At 44.8% G+C, this 24775-nt stretch overlaps 1 protein-coding gene across 2 annotated transcripts in view; it reads right to left on the bottom strand.

The window, feature by feature from the left end:
• The window catches only part of LOC118087913 (sialic acid-binding Ig-like lectin 13), a 33405-nt gene extending 8872 nt beyond the window's left edge, over positions 1-24533 (bottom strand). For both annotated transcript variants that reach the window (XR_004692879.2, XM_035120982.2), the window contains exons 1-8: positions 24458-24533; positions 16958-17073; positions 16270-16641; positions 14182-14466; positions 12758-12805; positions 10476-10733; positions 8563-8859; positions 4497-4599 (exon numbers count right to left, since the gene is read on the bottom strand). Coding sequence is in view for 1 of the 2 variants with exons in the window: in XM_035120982.2 (XP_034976873.1) it covers positions 4497-4599; positions 8563-8859; positions 10476-10733; positions 12758-12805; positions 14182-14466; positions 16270-16641; positions 16958-17018 (1424 nt within the window). In the remaining variant the exon portion in view is untranslated. The remainder of the gene's footprint in view (positions 1-4496; positions 4600-8562; positions 8860-10475; positions 10734-12757; positions 12806-14181; positions 14467-16269; positions 16642-16957; positions 17074-24457) is intronic.
• Positions 24534-24775: the final 242 nt, after the last annotated feature.

The following is a 24775-nucleotide window of genomic DNA, read 5'->3' as shown; positions in this document are numbered from 1 at the left end:
CCTGACTCAATAAGCCAAGAGATGCAATGAGTTGCATGAAGTTCCTTTGCCTCCACTTTGCTGTCCTCCCCCACAGAACATAAGAAGAGCTCTTCAAGATCAGGCCAGTAGCCTATTAGCCCACCATCTTGTTCTCACAGTGGCCAACCGGATGCCCATAGAAAGTCTACAAGCAGGACCCAAGCACAAGAGCACCATCCCACTCCTGTGGTTTGCAGAAACCGGAATTCAGAAATGTACAGTGGAAGTAGAACAGGTGAGCCAACCATGGTTCCCATGACTTCTGCACCAGGAAACTATGGTTAATGGTTTCCAAACAACCAGGATATGTAGCCATGGGTGAAAAGTTTGTAGAAATTGGAGTTCTTGGTGCAATCAGGAAATCAAATGAAAAAGTTCCAAGAACTCGGGCCAGGAAGGAGAATAATTATGAATTCTTCAAACTGTTTTTTGCTTAAGGTAATGAGACAAATTCCAGTTGAAATGATGTTCAAATCCAGGACAACGCCCTGTTTCATTTATTCTTCATCAGCTATAGTTTCATGGTCAAAGTGTACCAATTGTGTTTGACTTATGAAACTAAAGTTGACTTATGAAACCAATCTTGTTTCAGTTCCCCAGTTTGAACTTAACAGAAAGCTCCAGTTAAAGCTAGCTTCTTGCATTCTCCTTCTACTTGTGCAGAACACAAGGAGATAAAGAAGAGCTCTGCTGGATCAGGCCAAAGACCCATCTAGTCCAGCATCCTGTTCTCACAGTGGTCAACCTGATGCTTATGGGAAGCCTGCAAGCAAGACATGAACACAACCACACTCTCCTCCCTTGTGATAGCCAGCAACTAGCAATCAGAGACATTCTGTCTCCAAGAGCAGAAGAGTTATAAGTCAGGATATGATAGCGTAAACCAGGTTGAGCAGTAAGGCAGATTTCATACGTCTGATTTCTTCCCCACATAAGAAATAGCTTTTGCCAGCTTCCCAATAGATGCCTCAGTATATAAACCGACTGCAACACATTTAACTTGATCAATTATAAATAAGAGCAACTTTGCTCGAGGAAATTAAATAATTTGTTACTGTCAGACAACGAGGTTGCGTACTGATGAACTAAGGGGATTTTTCAGACTTAATAATACTCCCGAGAAGAATAAACTAACTGTATGAGAAACTAATAAAGCTTATATGTGGAGGGATTCATAACAGTTTCTTCATACTTGAATTAAAGGAGAAAGAGGCAGAGGGAGGGAGGAATATATTAGCGAGACTGAGATGTTGCAAACGGCGGATAGACAAAAGAGGAAGAGATTAGCTTCCGTAGGAAATACAAAGGATGCTTGTGCAACAAATCTTAAAGATGCATCGTTGATGGGCTTAAAAGTTGAAACGGATCAATAAAAACAGTATAGGTAACATCTAAATGGGCATTTTTGTACCTTTTTAGGCTGCTTTGGTACTGTGCAACCCCTCGGTCTGCTGGCCCCCAAGGGCTAATCTTCACCCTCCAGGACTTACGAACCCCACTTAGGAAAACATTTTGAAGCAGGGATGCACTTAATCTTGGGAGCACACCAGCTTGACATGGTGGAAGTCGATAGAAACAGCACACCTAGAGCAGGCCTCTCTGCCTCACGTCTGCCTTTGCACCTCCAACCCCCTCCTGGCTGCTTTCCCCAAGGTGGTTTATTTTATTTCAGTCCCTAGAGGAGGCAGAGCAGCTGGCTGGAGTTGTCATTTGGGTTGGCTCGAATGCTCAAAAAGCCTCCTCAGGGCTTTCATTGAGGGCTGATCCACCCTTCCTCTTGCCCCACTGCTTTCTCCTGGAGAAGATTGCTCCCAATAAGAGCAAACATCATTTGGGGTTTTATCCAGATTGACATTTGCTCCAATTGAGCACTAGAGAGTGGGTTTTCCCTGAAGTGGCGCAAGGGGGAAACCGCTCTGACCCGTGCTATCTAGGCATGGGATGAGCAGAAGTGTGCATGAGTCCAAAGTAATAATAATAATAACAACAACAATAACAATAATAATTTATTTATTTATACCCCACCCATCTGGCTGGGTTTCCCCAGCCACTCTGGGCGGCTTCCAACAAAACATTGAAATACAATAATCTATTAAACATTAAAAGCTTCCCTAAACAGGGCTGCCTTCAGATGTCTCCTAAAAGTCAGGCAGTTGTTTTTCTCTTTGACATCTGGTGGGAGGGTGTTCCACAGGGCGGGTGCCACTACCAAGAAGGCCTGGTTCTCTGTAACTTGGCTTCTCGCAGTGAGGGAACCGCCAGAAGGCCCTCGGCAATGGACCTCAGGGTCTGGGCAGAACGATGGGGTGGAGATGCTACTTCAAGTTTACTGGACCGAGGCCGTTTAGGGCTTTAAAGGTGAGCACCAACACTTTGAATTGTGCTCGGAAACGTACTGGGAGCCAATGTAGGCCTTTCAAGACTGGTGTTGTGTGGTCTTGGCAGCTGCTCCCAGTCCCCAGTCTAGCTGCAGCATTCTGAATTAGTTGTAGTTTCCGGGTCACTTTCAAAAGTAGCCCCACATAGAGTGTTGCGATTAAGGCAACAACGCTTGCAATAAATTGCCTGAACCAGTGAGGGGCAGTAGGCAGAAAGGTAATGAAGAGCTCATCCACACTTCCAGTTGTCTTGTGCCAAAAAATCATGGGTTTTCTAGGCATGGGTACAGGAGGTTTCACCTTTGTTCTGACACCTTCCCCCAGAAAACCTGTTCTTTAGCGCTAAATTGGAACAAACAGCAATCTGCAGAAAACCTGATTGACATTTGTTCTGATTCAGCGCTAAGCCACGGGTTTTCCCCAGGGGAAAGCAGCAGGGCAAATAGTGGTGTGGATGAGCCCCTAGTCTTCCCTCACTGATTCCTTCTTAAATAACAACCAGCAGATTGTGTTTTCTCCATCAGGCTTTACTTCCTTCCTCCCTCCTGCTTCTTCAGTCCGTTAACATTCGTGTTAGACCTTCCTTTGGTTAGGGTTGCCATATTTCAAAAAGTGAAAATCTGGACACAGAAATTGTTGAATATTTTTGGCAAAGTTTTTTTTTGGGGGGGGGAGGGCAAGTTGTTGAGCCATTATGATCAGGAGCCAATTGCCACAGATAGTCTTATCCTCCTGAACTTCTCTCATCTTCTTTTAAAGCCATCTAAGCAAGGAGGAGGAGAAAGAGAGAGAAAGCCAACCAACTTTCTCCCCGCCATGTCTAATTTTATGAATACCCCCCCCACACACACATTCACATGGAAGGGGTTTCTGTAGCCCTCCTGATGTCGCTCACATGGCCAGTGGTCAGAGGTGATGGGAAGTGGTGTCCAATATCTTCTGGAAGTCCCTGTATGTTCCCAACTGCTGTGCTCCCCATGTGCTTCAGTATAGCACAAACTCTTTGCACGAGGGGTTGGGAACCTCATATTTAAACCGAGCCAGATGAGTGGGGTATTATTATTATTATTATTATTATTATTATTATTATTATTATTATTATTATTTCATGATCCCTTATGGGCCACATACCAGTACAAAAAGGACATTTATATATTACTTGTATTGCTTTTATTGACAAATATTTAAATATATCCAAATTCCTAACAAAGGCTAGCAAACCCAACTAATGAAAAGCCAAGGAAATAATAACAAAACTGTAATAACAGAATGTATTCCATGCACACTCCCTAATCCAGGGATGGGGAATAGAGCAGCCACTGCCTCTGGGATCAGATACCTTCCTAATCTGGGCTATTTTACATGCTTCTGGAGCACTGGGCTGAGAGCTCACGCCCATCTCCACCTGTGCATCCCATTGGCCAGGATCCCTGCAAAAACCTGACAATTCCTATGCTTCAAATCAGCGGACTGATTGCTGGACAACAGTCATTTGCCAGCAACAGCGGCACTTGTTGGGGCAACACCAAGCAGCTGTGTCAAGCCTGATCAGTCTCCCGGGAGAAAGATGAGTGTCTGGAAAGCTCTGCAGAGTAAGCCAGCACAAACACGCAGTTTTGTTTTGTTTTTTTACAGGTAGGTAGCCGTGTTGGTCTGACACAGTCAAAACAAAATTAAAAAATTCCTTCCAGTAGCACCTTAGAGACCAACTAAGTTTTTCATTGGTATGAGCTTTCGTATGCATGCACACGAAAGCTCATACCAATGACAAACTTAGTTGGTCTCTAAGGTGCTACTGGAAGGAATTTTTTTATCTTGTTTTGACGCACTTTTTTGCAAATCAAAAAGCACCACCGCCATACACCTTCCATGAAGGTGCAAGGCAGTGATTGGCTTGGAGTCTGCTCAGCCACAACAATGGTGATGACGTTTCAACATACTGCCGATGACAGCATTGAGCCCTCTCTCCTGCAGAACATAATGCTGAACCAAAAAGTCACTCCAGACGGAGCCTTCCACTCCATCAACATCCAGTGCAAAAGAGACTCCGCTCTCCTCAAGTACTACAGAAACAGACAGGTGCCAACTGTTACTTACCTTCTGAAAATCACAAAGATGATGATAACGATCAGCATGACGATAGCAAACATGAGGAGGGCACCAATTACGCCGCTGATTAGGTTCTTTTTCAGAGAATCTCCTGTTGGTTCAGAGCAGAACAGGTCTGGTGAAGCCACAGAGGACCAGTTTCTTCATTCCCCGCCCCCCACATCTCAACCCAACGTTTGAAGTGACGTCATTCTGTTTGTCCCAAAGAGCTAAGAGAACCCAGGGCTATCAAAAGGCAGAATGAGGCCAGTGCCTCAGGCAGAAAATGCTAAGGACATCAGAAGAGTATTTCTGGATCAGGACAATTGCCCAGTCCGGATCCTGTTCTCACATTGGCCTCCCAGATGCCTCTGGGAATATAGGAATATAGGACCTGAGCACAAGAGCACTCTCCCCTCCTGTGGCTTCCAGCAACTGATATTGAGAAGCATTGCTGCAGCCATGGCAGGAAGGTGTTAAAATGCTAAGGAGGGAGGAAGGCAGTGGTGGTAACCAGCAGCCAGAGGCGTAGCAAGGTCAGGTGGTATCCGGTGCGAAAATTGGTACCCGGTGTGAAAATTTACACTGTGTCAGCACCGCCCGCCCACCATATAAAACCGCCCGCCGGGGATGCGAGTACTGCCTGCCAGGGGGTGCCAGTCTGACCGCTGGGCATATTTGCACAATCAACAGGCAAATTTTCACGATGACGATCATGCCAATCATAATAATCCATCCGGCCGGGGGTGCAAGCGCCACCACGACTCTCCCCCTGGGGGAATTTTGTCACACACACCCAGGCATGACACCCAAGGTGGACCACACCCCCACACCCCTTGTGATGCCCCTGCCAGCAGTGGCTGATGCCCATCAAGGTGGATGTCACGGAACCCAACAGTGGGGGTTGCCAGAACGAATGACAGGCAGAACCATTTGAGTGTCTGTAATGAAGCAGGTAGGCAGGGAATAGCTGAGAGCAGGATGAGCTTGGTGGGGCAATGCCAGAGCTGCCCCATGAAACAGCCTCCACTGGCTAATGGAGTCCCCAAGCAATTCCCCTTTGTAGATGGCAGAGCCATTCAATCCCCTAAGGTTGCCAGTTGCCTTCAAAAACCATGGAGGGAGATGTCCTCTTGCTCCCTCTGAAGTAGTAGTAGTAGTAGTAGTAGTAGTAGTAGTAGTAGTAGTAAAAGTAAAGGGTAAAGGGACCCCTGACCATTAGGTCCAGTCACTGACGACTCGGGTTGCGGTGCTCATCTCGCTTTATTGGCCGAGGGAGCCATCGTACAGCTTCCGGGTCATCTTGCCAGCCTGACTAAGCTGCTTCTGATGAACCAGAGCAGCGCACGGAAACACCGTTTACCTTCCCGCCGGAGTGGTACCTATTTATCTACTTGCACTTTGACATGCTTTCCAACTGCTAGGTTGGCAGAAGCAGGGACCGAGCAACGGGAGCTCACCCCATCACGGGGATTTGAACCGCCGACCTTCTGATCGGCAAGCCCTAGGCTCTGTGGTTTAACCCACGTAGTAGTAGTAGTAGTAGTAATATATTATTTATACCCCACCCATCTGGCTAGGTTTCCCCAGCCACTCTGGGTGGCTCTCAACAGAATATTAAAAACACGATCAAACATCAAACATTAAAAACTGCCCTAAACAGGGGAAAGTTGCAATGGCATCTGTATGAGGAGGAAACCCTATGCAGATACAGAGTGGAGTCCTTATTGCCCTGAAGTTGTATTGCCTTGAAGTTGCCCATGAAACCACAGACTGAACTGATACGCAAGTCCCTGGATCAGTGTTCCCGGCGATGGTGAGATGTATTGTATTGTATTTAAATCACAGATTCCCCCTAAATTTGCATATAGGCGTAGAAATTTACATATCTGAATTTTATGCAAACATGCCCTCTTTTGCAGAGATGTGCTTCTTCATTCTTGGTTAATGCATCTGTGCCCACCCCAACTCCAGTGAAATTCTACACATGCCAACTCAGAAGCAGGTGCCATTGAGTTCATACGAAGGAAGGGGGTGTCATAGAATTGTAGAGTGGGAAGGGACCCCCAACGGTCATCTAGTCCAACCCCCTGCAATGCAGGAAACCCACTAAAGCATCAGATTGCAATATTTACCGCCGCTCCATTGCGACAGCTCTCCTAAACCTAAAGAGTCTTTCACAAAAGCAGCACCCACCACATGCATCTGCATCTTCCAGTGATCCGTCTAGCATTAAATGACTGGTAATTGCCAGCATTATCCCCCATTAAAATAGCACTTAAAATCATTGTGATGATTTTAAAAGATCGAAGGCATTATCTCTTCAATTAAAAAATAAATACATGGAAGTACCGGCAATAATCTCTCTCTCTCTCTCTCTCTCTCTCTCTCTCTCTCTCTCTCTCCCCCCCCCCCCGCCCCCAGCTATTAGAAGAAAATAATAAACTTTTAATACTTCAGCACTAAATTATTCTAATGGCAATCATTTATCTCTAAAATTAAAGTTATTAACACAGATACACTTAATAAAAACCACACTTGGGCTTGCCTGCAGGCCAGATGCCGAAAGCTCTTTAGGAGATTGGAGAGTGGATCATAAAAGCCTCATTTTGAAGGACGTGACAAGCTGGGGCTTCATTTCAGCCAGGGATCAGCTGCTTTCAAAGCCACAGGATGTGAGCAAAGAAATGGGTGCCTCTGAACATGTACAGAGTGCATTTCCCAGTCCACTAAGACAGAGGTGGGGTCAAAGTAAGCTTCCAGGCCAGACACCACAGCTGCCAAGCAATCCCAAAGCCTGAGGCCTCTCTTTTTAGGAATTCATTGCCACTCAGAATTGTAAGGTACTATCACCCCGTCTTTAATGCACAGTTGGGACAATTGGATCATGTCTTCATACTCTGGCTGGCTTCTTTGGGGGGGGGGGGAAACAGCAACCAAAAGCTAACCTTAGTTCATTCAGTCTTACTCTGTCATCCTATGGAGGGACTGTAGGCACAACCAGACCTACTGTTCTGGGACAGGGATCTGAGCACATACTGGAAATGTAGATTTGCACAATTAAAACATGTTAAAGTGCTCTGGTGCCCTAAGGCAGGGGTGGCTACCTCCCAAGAGACTGCGATCCACTCAGAGTTAAAAACAGGCAGCGATCTACCCCATTTGGGGAGGGGTTCAGATTGTTGAGCTTTTTTTAGGGAGGAAAGCCCGCTTTTTAGGGGTTCAGGTCAAAGGGGAGTCAAAGTTGTTGAGCTTCTTTGAGGGGAGCCAGTGATCTACCACAGACATCCAGTGATCTACTGGTAGATCACGATCTACCTGTTGGATGTGCCTGCCCTAAGGCAACAACCCCACTTTTTAAACAATGGGCTACTTTTGCAGTTGGGAAATTGATAGTGAAATGCACCCAACAGAGCGGGGTGGATAAACGTTTAACAGGAAGCTGTGTCAAGGCCCCACATGAAAATCAGGACTAAGGCTTGTTGTGCTATCAATGCCCCATAAACAAATCAGAGGAAATGCTCAATAAAAACTGGATGTAGTCTAACCTCCGTGTTAACTTTCTGCAAGCAAATCAGGATGAATGCTACATAAGCAGTTCATCTGCAGCAGCTCCATGTCCTCAAATTATTACCATCCTGAGAAATGCCAGAACCTGGTTCCTGTAAGTTCCAGCTGAAAAAGCCCTGAATGTTTGTTAACACACTCACACATTACTACAGAATTCTGCAGCGGTCTTTGACTATCTGAAAAGTATTCAATAATACCAACCCCCTGCTTGGCAGGGGGTTGGACTGGATGGCCCTTGTGGTCTCTTCCAACTCTATGATTCTATGATTCTAAATATGGTGTTTTCACTTTTTCCTCCAAAGGTTGGGGTTTAAGCGCAGCATCAGTTGGCAATCCTGTATGTAGTTTATGAGCATGCCTAGGGCTGCCATACGACCGGGATTTCAAAGGCTTTCGGGGTGTCCTGGTTTTTACTTTTTGAAATGTGGCGACCCTAAGTGTGGCTGCTATCTAAAGCAGGGCTCTAGGTAACTCTATTGGATCGATCTGCATCCCAGAGACGTACCTGAAGTAGCCACGAAGAACTTCAAGGGAATCTGTCCACCAGGGTTGGTTCCAAGGCAGATAATATGCTGCTCTCCATCCAAGTCCCCTGTCAAATGCAGAATGCTGGTGGCTTCTTCCATCTTATTCCAGGAAGTGACCTTCATGGTCTCATCGGAGTAGTTCCCCTCCAAGTTCTTCCCATTCACTTGCCACTGAATTCTAGATACAGGATAGGAGCAGATGGAACAGTTGCACTGGAATCCATTGTCAACTCTCCAGCATTGGGAATTATCCTGTTCACATGGCCTGGGGCTGTCTGGAAAAGGATGAAACAGAATTTTCAGTGTCAGGATCTTGTGCCAGCCCTTATTCTAGTTTCCTCTTGTTCCAGGAAGGCCAGACTATTAGTTCCAACAACATCCCAATCTTCTTTTGGCTCTGTATACTATGTTGGCTATCCTCTCTACACTGTAGCAGTGGCTATGGCTCTCAGGAAAAAAAAAACCTGGGGATTCACTTTATGAATGCAAAGCATGCGCTCTAACAGTGAAGATGGATTTGAGTTTGTTAGTGTCTCTGGTAACTTTTCTCTCTTACATCATGGATGTTGGCAAACTGGATTTTTGAAAGGCAGAAATAACATTAGAATTGGAGTTGTCAGAGATGCACAAGGGAAACTGCCGTTTCATGCTCAGGAACTTTGAAAAGCCTTTTTTGTATTATGGATTTTTATATTATGGATGCATGTTCTGTATTATTTTATCAATACTATTGCTTAATACAAGCTTGTCATGGCCTTTGACTCGAACAATAAACTTATGAATATGAGCCATCCATTTCCTGGACCCATTTCGACATGGTTTCTGGCCCAGCTACATCACTCTGGCTGCATTTGTGGCTCTAGCAGCTTTTTCCCCACTTTGAGATCAAGAGAGGCAAATTCCTCCCACTAGGCCAGTGATTCCCGAAATGTGAATAGGAAAGCAAAATCAGATCTGTGAGCCCTGTGATTTTTCTGCATGGTGGGAATAGAGAGCCTCTGGGCTAATCCACACTTACTCTTGTCCCTCTGTTTTCCCCTGGGGGAAAGAGTTCTTTACCATGCAATTGGAGCAAACAGCAATTTGGGTTTTCTCCGAATTGCCGTTTGCTTTGATTTAGCACTAAAGAACGGGTTTTTCCTTGAAAGGAGAGGGCCAAGGGAAAACCACTCACATGCCCTTCAAGTGTTGCAATTTCCCCTTGATATCCCAGAATTACAGAAGCCATTCCAGGTTCTGATTTGATCCCCTAATGTCCCATTCCTACCCCCTCTAGTGCCGCCGCCAAGCTCTGGAAGGAGGGTGAGTCAATGCTTGCAGCGGGCACTTGTAGTGGTGTTGTGCTCTCATGCATGTCATCTGGCTCCTGCAAGAGCATGGCACCCAAAGATGCTCCTGCGCGAACCAGCTAACTTGCGTGGCAGCGCAGCATCAAAAGACACACATACTGATTTTCATGGAAGAGTATGCGCTCAGACCTGTCCCTACAAAGCATGGGTCAAGCAGAAAACCACTCAGACCCATGTCTTCTAGGCAGGAGACAAGCGGGAGTGTGGACAAGCCCTACCTGTGTAACCAAGGCTTGTATGAAGTCTTCCTGACATAGAGTGGGGAAATTCAAAGGGTGATTCCATCACCTGGGAAATGCACAGGCACAAACCCCAATAGCACTAGCCATGCAGGAAGCGGTTTCCCGGTGCAACCTGATGTTTTTTGCAGCAATATACCTAGCTAATTCCCCATATTTGCCACAACAATGCCCCGTTGTAGCAAGGATTTCTAGAGTCACCCCCAACATTCCCAACAATATCCTCTACAGTGGCTGCATCTCCTTGAAAGGTTTTATCTCTCAGCAACACCCCACTGCATGAACCCGTTTTGTCTTCCTTACATGCTACACAGAGCTGGAAGGTGGCATCAGTCTCGCCCTCTGTGTTCGATGCACGGCATTTGTATCCCCCTTTGTCCGCCAGCTTCACATTCGAAATTGTCAGGATATTGGTTCTGGAGGATTGCCAACCGGTTGTCTTTTGTGATTCTGTCACCCAGGACGCATTGCCTGGGGGGTTGCTCTTTATCCCGCAGAACAACGCGATGGAGTCACCTTCCTGGACTTCGATATGGAAAGCACCTGTGAAGTTTCTCTGACCTGAAAATTTTCAAACAGGACAGTGGGATGCCACAGTGGTTATCAAGCTTCTGGTCTGGCTGCCCTCCCATCCCAGTCAAAAAAAACAGTTCTTATCCAACCATCTCCAGATGCAACACAAAATAAAGAGATGGCAGCTTGCTTGTCAGAGGAGGACAATGTTTCAAATAATGGTTGGGCTGCTAAATCTTCTAAATCCCCATTTTGCAGACAGGAAACAAAGGCTGGGTGTTTGCAGCACCCAACAGTGAAGAAAGGATCCATGACAAAAGTGAGAGTCAAATTATTTTTTTAAAAAATCAGATCCCACTTTTCACCATCTAGGTCCCAAAGTGGTTAACAAAATAGAAAGCATACGATATACAGCATCTAAAACATAAACTGAACATGAGGGGTTAAAACATCAGGAGATTGAAACATCACAGCAACATTCATGGAGCAAAGGCCTCCTGGAGGAAAAACCGTTTGAACCAGGCACCTGAAATATAGCAGAGATGATGCCTATCTGGTTTCCACGGGGAGGGAGTTCTGATGAGTTGGGCCCACAAAACTGAAGACACGATTCCTCATTAACATGAGTGGTGCTCTGGGCTCTTTTTGGAGGGAACTCAGTTCCGGCACCTCTAAGAGAATGTTCATGATGAGTTCCGGCACCTCTTTTTCTAGAAAAATGGCACTGGTGGTGCTTCTGATCCATGTGGGAGCAGTAATGCTGCTCCCCAAGGTGGTCTCAGTGATCAACTAGGGACATATGGCTGCCTTGGGGCAAAGCATCACTCTCTCTTGCTCCTCAAGTGTAACATCTTATTTACTGGGCAGTGTTTACTTTCAAGGCACGCAACCAGAAGTGGATCTAGGGGAGTGTGACCAGCACAGTTGTATTGAGCCCTGAGCTTCCAGGGGACCACAGTACGCAATGCAGCTATGACATCCAAGTAAAGGTGAGAGGCGGGGGTGGGCGTTGTCGGATTTTGGCATCACACAGAACACCACCAAAATTTGAGATGACACTGGCAGAACCTTATTGTCAAGCACTGGGCAGAGGATGAGGAGATCACCTCCCCATCCTGACCCTTCCAGGGAGGAGGAAGAGGAAGATAGTATACAGGTGAAACTCGGAGAATTAGAATATCGTCAAAAAGTGCATTTATTTCAGTAATGCAACTTTTTTTAAAAAAATTTTTTTTACAAATGCTTTCTTTTGGAAATTCCACAGTAATAAAACAAATACGGTAGTTACAATAATACAAAAATAAACATTGCTATTACATTTCATTAATTACATTCCAATTATAATTGACCCACCTAACAACAAATAATTACAATTACAACAAATAAAAGCTTGACATATTTTGCTTTGCATGTCATGCGTCTATCTCATATATTAAGTTGCATTACTGGAATAAATGCACTTTTCAACAATATTCTAATTTTCCGTGTTTCACCTGTAGATTCACAACAGGGGTTTAAGGGAGGTCACAGCTAAGAGGCAGATGAGGGGGAAAGTTGGGAAATAATGGGAGAGGAGGAGGAAGCAGAGCCAGAGCAACAGCTGGCTGACACATCACTAGAAAGCATTCCAGACCCACCATCTCCCAGAAGCCGGCGAGCCTTGAAAGTAGGAGAGCAAAGAGCTCGAACACAGAGGGCACGTAGCAGCACCCATGGAGGAGGTGGTGATGGTGACGAATGAGAAAGTGGGAGAGAAGGGGTGTGGAGATTCATTTGGGACCATTCCATTATCCATTATAGCCTCTCTCTGTAAAGTTTGAAATAAAAAACGACTGCAAGAAACTTTTCCTTGTCTTTATACTTTCCTGGGCAACCAGCCAAGAGCTGCTGACAGCAGCCTGACACTTATCCATGGAAGGGCCCATGCTTTAAAAACAAACAAAATCCACACACAAATAGACTCACATACATTTAGTGCTGCTTGCTCCAAGGAACTGTGGCTACTGTGGCTTAGGCAGCCATCTTTATTTTCATGGTCTGTATAATGGCTAAGAAATATGTAAAATACTTACTTCCACCAGGACGTTCAAGTATCCCACTGAACCACAGCATCGGTGGGTCTGTAAAAGACAAGCACAAGCCCTGTGAGGGAGTGGCCCTGTCAAGTGGGGATTTAGCAAAGGCTGGGAGAGATTTTAATCCTAGGATATTGCATTCACAGGTATCTTTCTCTGTAAGTAGTTTTGAGGGCCACATCCAACCTGCTTCATCTGCCAGCCCAGTCAAGGTTTTGCCACATTGTCCTCTGGTCATCATTGCTTTCATGCTTCTCGGCTGCTTCTAACACAGAGATGGAGAACCTGATGCCTCCCAGATGTCACACTGCACTTCCCATCATTCCTAAGCATCTGCCATGCTGGCTGGGGCTGATGGGAGTTGTAGTCAACCTGGGTGGGCTGGTGGTTACCCTCTCTGCAACAGATGACCAACACCAGTTGGAATAATAAAAACTTAGAGTTGGAAGGGGACCCAAGGGTCATATGGTCCAACCCCCTGCAATGCAAGAATCTCAGCTAAAGCATCCGTGACAGATGGCCATCCATGGCCATTTTCCTGTCCGGTACTTTGCATATGGATGGCACTGCTGGTTTAGAAGACCAAAAAAGTGACCTTCTCCAGCATTCTGTTCCTTCCAGCTGAAAGTTAAGGTTAGCCTTGCAATATAAAAATAAAGTGGGGTACTTCTAATCCCCCCCCCAAAAAATGTGTCATAGGCACTATAGAGGAGGCATAGGGATCCTGTGTCCTTCCAGATTTTTATGGACTCCCTTTCCCACCATTCTTCACCACTGGTCATGCTGGTTGGGGCTAATGGGAGATAGATGCCACCAACATCTGGGGGGCTGCAGGTTGCCCATACGGTACCTGTGGCAAAGCCAGCCCTGATGGCAATGTTGCGTCTTCCTGCATTTTTCAGCGTCAGTAGTTTTCTATTGCAGAATGCTCCATGCCTGCCCTACTGAACTCAAGTTGCTCTACAGCACTTTTGCAGCCCATTGATCCAAAGGAGACCACACTGTTTCCAGGCAATAGCCAGTTGCTGTTCCACCAAGTAATGGACACAGGAGGAGCTAGCCTCAAATGACAAACTGAGATACACGCTAATGCTTTGTGCTTCTCTTGCCTCGGATTGTCTGCTTCATAGTTTTGCCTTAGATTAGCTCATGACTGTAATTAGCTCATAGTTAAGCACACTGGGCTGTCTCGGGTGGCCTCACTCTCCCTGAAACATAGCAAGAGGAAGAGGTCCCCCACAAAAGGAATGCCCAGGGGCAAAAGCTGGACAACGGACCTGCCCTCAGAGGCAAGAGAGTGAGCGTCATTGAGCTAGAGTTCCTTAACAAGTCTTTCCCCCAAGTCGTTTCAGTTCCAGCTCAGCTAAATTAGAAGTTTAGTGTTTAAAACAGCAGCAGCAGCAACACCCAGAGTCACTCACAGTTGACGTCCAGCTGGACCCTCTCCTCCGTTTGCATAGTTCTGATCCCTTGGTTGTAGCTGGCAATGCAGGTGAGAGTCTGGCCATGGTCTGCAGCTGAGGGTATGAAGGTACCATAAACCTTGATTTCATTTGTCAGCTTGCTTGTGGTCCTAGATGTGTTGGCTACAGAAATGCCTCCCCAGATGAGGGCCACCTGTGAAGAACAACTTCCTGGGGTTGTACAACTGATATTCACTGGGTGTCCTGCCTGAAGCTTTCTCGGTATCTGTATTTCAGGTTTCTCTGGATTTATGGAGAAAGAAGATGCATAAGTATATAGCGAACTCAACCAGCCTTATATTTGTGATGGCCGTTGGCATCACTTCAGAAAAAGAGATAATGGTTTCTGATAATTTGTTGTTGCTCTTTAAAGCCATGACCCTTTGCTATATTAGTTCTGTTGGAGACTTGACATACATCCTTATCTGCACAGCTCTGGACTTTTGAGCACCTTTATGGCAATGTGGGGTATTTTGAGCAAGAAAGGGGGCATGGAAATGGGGGCTGATAAGTGATGAGTGGGGAAAGGAGCTTTGCTAATTCAATGGGCAGAAGAATGGGCTGAGGGATGCACCAATGTGGAGAGTCAGTCTTTTTTCAGTGAGCATTTGAGCTCATCCACACTTGCGTTTTCCCCCACCACTTTCTCCTGGAAAAACCCACTATTCAGCACTGATTCAGAGCAAATGGCAAGCGGGTTGTCCCCAGATTGCCCTTTGTTCTGATTTAATGCAGAAGAGCATGCTTTCTGGGGAGAAGTGGTGGGGTCAAGGCAAAGCCACTCAGACCCCTCCTAGGAAATATGGAACAAGCAGAAAACCTCTCAGATACATGCTTTCCAGGCACGGGAAAGACCGAAGTGGGTGTGAGCTCTTTGTTCCATTTCATTTTCATTTTTAATTCGTATACTTTCTATATTATTATACGCAAGGCAGTTTACAAGCTGAAGAAACAACAGTAGACAGCAAAGATCACATACCTAATAATCTGATCCAATGAAAAATAAAGTCATAATACGAACATAACTTTAAAACTAACAACTTTTATTAGGGCTGCCATATTTCAGGAAGTGAAACTTTGTCAAAGTTGTTGAGCTATTTTAAAGAAAATTCAACAAAATATACACTTCCGACATGGCTTGCCATACATCCAGATTTTCCAGTGGTTTCTGCCTGGGCACTGTTTCCAATGACCAAATCCTGGACATATGGCAACCCTAACTTATTTCAATTAAAGCAATATTCTATGATCCATTAGAATACAGTGGTACCAGAGATGATAAAAAGAAGACAGATGACGGATGAAAGGAAGTCAGCTCTAAAGAGCAAGAGAAAATATAATTTGTAAATAGAAACTGTATTACAGTATGTATAAAATTAAAAATTAATATATAAAAAAAGACAGTGGTACCTCGGAAGTTGAACAGACTCCATTCCGGAAGTCCGTTCGACTTCCAAAACATTCTGAAGCCACATCGGACGTTCAGGTTTCAAAGAACATTTGCAAACCGGAACCAAAACGTTGGGAGCCATAACGTTCGAGCCACAAGGCATTCCAGAAACAAGGTACAACTGTATAACAGCAAACAATGCTCAAAGTCTCAAGGGCTTTTTCCAGTACTCTGGAAGAAATAAAGAAAATTCTTGCAAAACCAAGTGTTTCTCCAGGCTGTCTTAACAGGTTAGAATAATTGGGGTTTTTATAAGCACAGGTAGATGTGTTGGTTCATACACCTCAGATTTTAATCTCCTGGTGCTTCTCTCCCAGCGCAGGTGAAACCAATGCTTGCAAAGAGGAGCACCATGCTGGACCACACTGGGTGTACCAGGCGCCTTCTTCACACCCGACAAGTGCCAGTTCGTCTGGCCAGGCTCCCCCTGCGTGAATGGGCAGGTACTACAGTGTGGTCCTGCTTGGCTCCAAGGCAGGGCGGGGTCGCTCTGGTCGGGCTGGCGGTGAGGGCAGGAGTGCTGAGACAGGTTCCTTCACCCAAAGGCTCAGGGACAAACAGACAGCAGAGAGCCGAGCATCCTTGCAGCCACTCACCTGCCACTCTCACAAATGGTTTAGTTGGGTAGCTATATTTTATGTCTTTCTCTATTCTGAAATAGTATGCTCTCTCATCAGTGTTTTTGTTGGCATTGTTGATGGTGAGGGAACAGTCTCCTTGTTCCAAGTCCCCCGACAGAAGGAAGCGACCGCGAGCGAAGTATTCTATCCCTTTATACCCATCATTGGTGGCCACTGCACTACCGGAAGATCTACTGCCTTCGGTATACCAATATCCATGCAATTTAACACCATTGGTGTGAGCCGGTTCTGGGTAAGTGAATTTGCAGGGGATGATGACACAGAACCCCTCCTGTACTCTCACTTCAGGAGGGACCGTCAGGTTGTACCCTGGAACGCATTGAGCACCTGCGTGGAGGAGACAATAAGAAACTCCATCAGCCTATTCCAGAACACCCACTCCTCCCTGTCCCCCATTACTGGAAAAGACTGGATATTTCAGGGTATAGACCCGGGGTTCATCCACATTTCCACCTGCCCTGCTCCTTTCCCACTCTTTAGTGCTAAATGGGAGCAAACAAAACCAGAGAAAACTCGAATTGCCATATACTTCAATTGAGCACTAAAGAGCAGTTTTTCCTGGCAAGAAGTAGGACTAGAGGAAGCATGGATATGAGTCTTCTGTGCTTTCCCCATAGCTCTGCCCTTTCAGTCTTCTCTTTACCTTCCCAATGCAGGCAGGTTGAAAGCAGTCCAAAAATGAAGACTCCAAGGGGATAGTTCATCTTGTGTCTCCTTCCAAAAGCTCTTTGTCACTCTGCCGGAAAGGAGCCCAAGAAACTGAAAGAACGAGCAGGAAAAGTGAGTTCAGAATGAATGGGTCTGCTTTCAAATAATTTGGGGACTATGCCACTCTCAGCCTGTTTTAATGATTTTATTTCTACATAGAAAAATATAAAGCACTTAATAATGATAGTGGTGGTGGTGATATCTAAGGAGTATGGATAAAGTAATATAAAATAGTTATCAATATTACACAGATGGTGTGAGCAAAAAGTTAAAAATGAAGGTGTGTAACTTATAATTATGAGTTTGGATAGACTTGTTGCAACAACAACAACAACAACAACAACAACAACAACAACAACAACAACAACAACAACAGTTTTCATGGGCATCTAATACCAGAGGTTGCCAGCCTAAATAAGAGCTTTTGGACAGTGGAATGGGCTCCCCCGAGAGGTTTGTGCTGTTCTCTTCTCCTAATTTTCCATCGCACTTCCGCAGATACATACCTTCACATGTGGGGGAATGCCCCAAAATTCAATTATTCTGGGCAACAACCATACAAGAAATATGTTAAATAACCGGACAAGTAATAGAAATTACCCCAGAATTGGCCCTACTGAACATCTTTCAAGATAATAATGCCCATTTAGACCACAAAGACCTCATAACTCACCTACTTTCAGCAACCAGGAGCATCATAACCAGGCATTGGAGAGACCTATCAGGAGCAGGCATGGACCAGTGGTACCAAGTAGTATGGGAAACAGCCTTACTAGAAAAACTAACTAACAAGCTGAAACTGGCACGGGGACAAATAGAAGAGGATGCCTTCACCCCGGTATGGTTCCCCTTTATCACACATGCAGCCCTGTAGGGGTAACTTTCTAGGGATCTATTGAAGGGAATCAGGAATTCATAATTATGTGTGCTGTGGGAGGATGTCTGAGCTTCGTGGCTCCCTTGATAGACTTCTGCTGCCTGAATTATGAAATTCCTGGTCTTGGACATAGGTTTCTGGGATGGTTACTGACTCCATTGCTTTCTACCTTGCAAGCACGTTTCAGGCTGGTTTTCAAGAAACAGGCATCTGTTGCCATTTGTTTCCTGCCTGGCTGTAAAACATTTGGTGTCTTTGACCAAAAGGGCATTCTGCATTCCTCTCTGGCAACATCCTCCCAAAGTGCCTTTGATGTAGATCTACTATCTTTTACAGGTTTCTGTGTATGTTTACTGCTTTTACAATTTCCTGCTTCTGCTCCTGTTCACATGCTTTGTAGTGTTAATCAGGGAAATGTGGGAAGGGGGTAGGATTTCAGGATAGTCTCTGTTAATTATTCACTGTACTAGAATCTTATTGGAGCATTTGAATCTTGGGTGTCACCTTAATTATAATAAAAATGGCCTGGAGAGGAAGGAGGGGAGATTCATTCTTTTCCTTCTCTCTCTCAGGCTACTTGCTGGTCAAGAGCTCTGTTCCTTTGTCTTATTTCCAATGTGGTTTTGCCACACAGCCCAACAAGATAATGACAAAAATTTACCACCAGCGTACAATTCAGTATGGCTAACCTGACCCAAAAATACCCACCCACCCCACTCACACATGAAAACAAAGACCATCATAGCCAATCACAAATGAACAATCGCACCCTTGGCCAACCCCAATCTCTCTCACCATCAAAAGAACACAAGCGAATAAAGGAGTACCAACACAAACAAAGCTGACATCAAGCCCTACATATATTAAGCAAAACAGAAACATCGTCACCTACTCTCACCCCCATCCACCCTCCCATCCCCTATCTACCTCGTTTTCCCTCTTTCTTCTTAGTGTCTTAACAAATGAAACTGATTTGCAAAAATGATACATGTTAAAATATGAGTGACACGGCACACACCTTTGTAATTCAAGGAATCTTTAATAAAAAATATTTTTAAAAAAACACATCTGATTAAAAATACTTTTCCAGAAGAAACGTAAAATATCTCTCTCTGAGCTGACACTTGAAAGCCAGTTAATGGGGCTGGACGGGGTAATTTAATTTAACTGGATATTTCACTCTCATCATGTGTATTTTGTTTCAACTGTCATTGCCCATGCTAGCTCAGCTTAGGAATGGGTGGGACAGAAACTGAAATAAAGAGCCGAATAACAATGAATAAATCGGGGAATTCTATCTAAATGTATTGTGTGCTAAGACAAATGCCAAGAGCCCATTGTGAATCAGAACCTGTTGATCTTTCCTGCCATCACTGTCCCTTGCCATCACTTCCCATGTGTTTGCCCTCTCCATCAGAAAGAGAGGCCGGGCGGGCAAATACACGCTCAGAATGAATCGTATCAGTGGTGGCAGTTCCCACTTTCACTATCCCATTGCCATCTTCTTCTGAGAAAGAGAGGGCCCACGAGCAAGTGGGGAGGGAGGGCAGCAAAAAAAGTGTAGCAGTGGCAACAGCTGCCCACTTCCCTTCTTCCCCTTCTTCAATTTAGGGCTCATCCAGGCTTGTCCCGCCACTTTTCTCCCAAGGAAACCTGATCTTCATCACTGAATCGGGGCAAACGTCCAACGGGTTTCCCACAAATTGACGTTCGCTCCGATTCGGTGCTAAAGAGTGGGTTTTCCCAGGGAAAGCGGTGGGGCAAACAGAAAACTGCTCAGACCCATGCCTAGAAAGTGTGGGCGTGGATGAGCCCTTACTTTGGGAAGCCCACCCTTGATAGTTTGTGAGAAGCCACTAAGAGCTTTCTCCCTCCCTGGCATGGAGCAACACTGCACATCTGCATAACAGGGAATTTTACAATCCTCTCTCTCCACCTTTAGGGACATGAAGAAAGATGCTAGGCTGAGATCTAGGAGAACTTGGTAAGGAAGTGAAAAGGAGCTAAACTTACAACAGAGCAGCCTCCCACCACCAAACTATCTACATTTAGGGAACTCTTTCCACATTCAGGCCTGCTATGGGATCTCTGGGTACTACAGAGGATTCCGGGACTTATTCTGGAGCAGGCACACACACACTTCACTATTGAACCCTATCAGACCCTCCAAGTGTCCCTACTTTCCAGGGACAGTCCTGGATTTACAGAAGCTGTCCTGGTTTCTGATTTGATGTCCTGCTTTTCATTAGGATGTCCCTATTTTCATCAGAGAAGTGTTGGAGGGTATGGAGATATGTGACCCCCCCCCAAGCAGAGCTGTAGTTAAGTGATCTTGCGCCCCTGGCAGAACCGTCCAGATTGCATGCCCCTAGCCATAGACAAATTAGCTCATCTTTCCGCCTCTCCTCCAACCCCTGGCCCATTCAATTCACTATTTCTTATGAGGCAATAATCAATATTTATATTTATGGACATATTTCAGCCAATTTTGGATGCCCCCCATCACCTGCGCCCCTGGCAGGGTCCCACCTCACCACCTCCTTGCTACGGCCCTGCCCCCAAGCCAGGGAGATAAGTAACTATGCAACCTTTGGAAGACAACTGAAGGCAGCCCTGTATAGGGAAGTTTTTTAAAGTGTTTATGTTTTATTATGTCTTTATATATGTTGGAAGCTGCTCAAAGTAGCTGGGACAACCTAGTCTGATAGAAGAGGGATAAATAATAAAAAGTATTATTATTATTATTATTATTATTATTATTATTAGCATCATATTTGGTCGTTATCCCACATTTTCCATTGCAAAGATTCCTTCGCCTTTGTGTGATGAGAAAAGTGAAGGAATCTTGCATTAGAAAACATGGGATAACGACCAAATATGGTGCATACAAACAGCACAAAAATCCCATGGAAAAGTGACGGGTAATTGAAACTGGAAAGTGCAGGATGGAAACCTTTAGCTGGCAATGCCATGTGACTGCTGCCCAGACATATCAGGATCAATGCCCTATAAACTGGTGATGTCATAGGACCTCCAGCAACATGGAAGCACTGGGCAAACATAGCCTGAGTGCCCATTAAACAACCAGTCATATAGATGAGGGATAAATAATAAAATTACGGTGGTACCTCGGTTTTCGAACGTAATCCGTTCCGGAAGACCGTTTGACTTCCAAAACGTTAGAAAACCGAGGTGCAAAGGGCGGCCTGCCAATTCAATAGAGAGAATTGTGAAAAACAACTGATACACACAACGGAAGCTGTTCGACTTCCGAGGCAAGTTCAAAAACAGAAGCATTTACTTCCATTTTTTTGGTGTTTGAAAACCCACCCAAACGTTTGGCAATGGAGACGTCCAAAAACCGAAGTACCAGAGTATTATTATTATTATTATTATTATTATTATTATTATTATTATTAAGGATGTCCCTATTTTCATCAGATAAATTTTGGAGCATATGCATTATTGAACTGAGAGAACTAAATAGTACATCATCTGAACCACACCAAGTAGTTCCTACTGGAGAAATTGACCTAAAGCGCACCCAGTGCTCTTCTGCAGCTGTACGTGATAGGAAGAGATTGAAAGCTGTGGAGAAATCACTGAGTCATACTCTGGATCAGACCAACGGATGCTTCTCCACCTTCCTGTTTCTCGCAGTGGCCACCCAGATGCCGTTGGCAAACCCATAAGCAGGATGCGAGTGCAAATGCCAACGCCCACTGTTGCTCTCCAGCAACTGGCATTCAAGGGTAAGTTGCAGCATTAAAACACAAGATTAAAACAGTTTTTAATCCACTTAAAACTCAGAAATAAGGTGGGTCCTAGAAATATACACCTCAGGTGTCAAAAGCCAAGGTAAACAGGTGCGTCTTCAGCATTTGAAGAAAGCTGTAATAATGAAGGTGCCAAAGGCAGCTCTAGGGAAGGAGTTTCATAACTTAGGGGCCACCACCGAAAAAGCCCTCTCCTGGGCCACCTTCTCAGGATGGTGGAACAACCAAGATGACTCCTTTCCTTGATCTTCAGAGCTAAGAGGGTCTGTAGGGAAGGAGGAAGTCTTTCAGGTCAAAGTCATGTAGGGCTTTAAACATGAGTGTGTGCAGCTTGAACTGGGTCCAGATACAAACTGACAACATGCCCAGCAGCCACTGATAGGCTTAAACATAAATTTGCCCATTTCACTTTTAAAGCCAGTGGTTTTTTCCTTTAAAAAATGTTTAGGGGCACTCCCATTTTGACTCAAGAAAATTAGAATGTTATAATTCAAATCAGGGAAAATAAATACAGTAAATGGACAAAAGTACAAAGAACATGCATCGGGGTAGCAATGGAACTGATTATTTTTTTTTTAAAAAAAATGTTTCTTCTGTTAGATTCTCAAAATGTTTAGGGGTATGCGTACCCCTGCATCCCTCCAGAAAAAGGCACTGTTTAAACCCATTGAAGCTGGTGATCATCACCACATCTTGGGGTAGCGACTCTCATAGTTTAACTATGTGCATTGTTAGGAACTTTTGGTCTGTCCAGAATTTCTCAAGGTTCAGCTTCTTTAGATGGCCCTGAGTTCTAGCATTGACAAGAGAGGGTGAAAAAAAAAATTTCCTAGTCACTTTCTCCACAGCATGTAGGTATAGTTTTATAAACCAATATTGTCTTCTTGCCCTGACTTTTTGGGTTTTGTAATACTAAAACACCCCCAATGTAGTCACAGAGCAGGCTGCCACTATTAGATGCCCCCGGGGGTCAGGTGAAGGAATGTCAACATTCCTAGTCAAAGGGCACTTGCACATGGGCTGTTTGTGTGCATCATATTTGGTTGTTATCCCACATTTTCCATTGCAAAGATTCCTTCGCCTTTTTGTGATGAGAAAGGCGAAGGAATCATTGCATTAGAAAACATGGGATAATGACCAAATATGGTGCGTACAAACAGCACAAAAGTCCCATGGAAAAGTGATGAGCAATTGAACTGGAAAGTGCAGGATGACAACCTTTAGCTGGCAATGCCATGTAACTGTTGCCCGGACAGACCAGGATCAATGCTCTGTAAACTGGTGATGTCATAGGACAGGTATGTACAACAGGTAGATCGTGATCTACCGGTAGATCACTAGATGTCTGTGGTAGATCACTGGCTCCCCCCAAAGAAGCTCAACAACTTTAAAAATGCTCAACATTTTAGCCCTTCAGCCCCCCAAAACAGGGCTTTCCTCCCGCCTCAGAAAAGCTCAACAACTTTGACCTGAACCCCTAAAGAATGGGGCTTTCCTGATCCCTAAAAAAGCTTAACAACTTTGACCTGAACCCCCCCAAAAGGTGGTAGATCACTGCAAGTTTTTAACTCTGTGAGTAGATCACAGTCTCTTCAGAGTTGGCCACCCCTGTCATAGGACCTCCAGCAACATGCAAGCTCTGGGCAAGCATAGCCTGAGTGTCCAATAAACAACCAGTCTGGGAACTCCCATAATTCCCCTCTCTCTCTATTCCCTTTATTTTTTCATAAAAATGACTCTGGTGACCACCATATTATACAGGAAAGCAGAGAGGAACCAGAGTAATAGGTTAGTTCAGACAAACACTCCAGAATGCCTTCTCATAAAGCAAGCTTAATTTGCCCATTCAAATTACTCTACTTGTCATTTGTTTCCCTGTTGCACAGCAATTGCATAAACACCATAAACATAGAGTAAACTCATCAAAATTAATGGTTTTGATCCCTTTGACTCCAGGGTCTTATCTGAGTAGGACTATTGTTGGATACAACCCCACAGTATGCGGAACAGTAAACCTTTGTGGGATTGTGGGGACATGCGCCTAGGGAGATGTGAACGGATCATAGACTTAAGTCTCATTAAACGGAAGTTGAGTAAGCATGCTTGGGTTGTACCGTAAAAGCCATACAGCCAACTCAAACCACACAATACTCTTCCTAGAACATAAAGTTCATCATGGGCATTTCAAAGTTCTGCAATTATACATGTGAGAGATTTCAAAACTGCCATCTGGGTTGTGTTGTGTTTCCCCCCCCCCCCGAAATTAGATCTGTCTCTAAACCTGTTCCAGTACTATTAATAAAAATATATCTGCACACTTCCTATTCTTACAGGCGGGGTAGAGGTGGGGGTCAGTTACACAAAACTTCAGCATTATCTGTGGTGCAGAATCCTGTGTGGTTTATAAACCTTGCAAGGGCATGAGTCAAAATGAAAATATCATTCAATAGGATTCCCTCCAGGGAGAGGGCAGGAACACCATACAAGAAGACAGGCCTCTTTTGCGGCATTATGAAATTGCTTGTCCTTTAACCAGGAAATTCCAGAACAACTAACAGGCTCAAGCACTGAGATATCCCACCTGAATAAGCTGAAGAGCCACCACTAATTAAGAAAAGAAATGACCGTAGGAATAAGAAAGCAAATTCAATATGAGTTAAACACAGCCAACATTATGCACTTCCAAAGTCCTTTGGGTCTCAGCCCTCTGAAAACGATGGTTTCTAAAGCTTCTTATGTTTTGGCTGAATTTTGTATTCAACAAGAAGAAAAATATTCTTACCTGTTTACAATGGCTGTAGTGTTCACCCAAACTCTCGCCAGGAGTCCCTCTGCCAATGAGGCTGTCCTGCTCTCTTATCAGAATAGCAACGCTGGGGAGAAGGTTTGCCTGAAATAAATACCTGCAAAAAGCAGAAGTGGTTATGCTTTGCAATCAGTTTTGCAACACCGATGGACCATGAATAGTGAAATGCGTGATGATGGGTTGGGCAAGCAATGGGGCACCGGGGATGGTTGTTTGAGCATCAGAGATGCAGGATTTGTCTCAAATGGTTCTAGGGCAGGGGGGCCAAGCCTCTCCTTGTGGCAGATACATTCC

Source organism: Zootoca vivipara, chromosome 6, assembly GCF_963506605.1.
Source record: "Zootoca vivipara chromosome 6, rZooViv1.1, whole genome shotgun sequence".
Taxonomy (NCBI): domain Eukaryota; kingdom Metazoa; phylum Chordata; class Lepidosauria; order Squamata; family Lacertidae; genus Zootoca; species Zootoca vivipara.
This window is presented reverse-complemented; position numbering and strand designations above follow the sequence as displayed.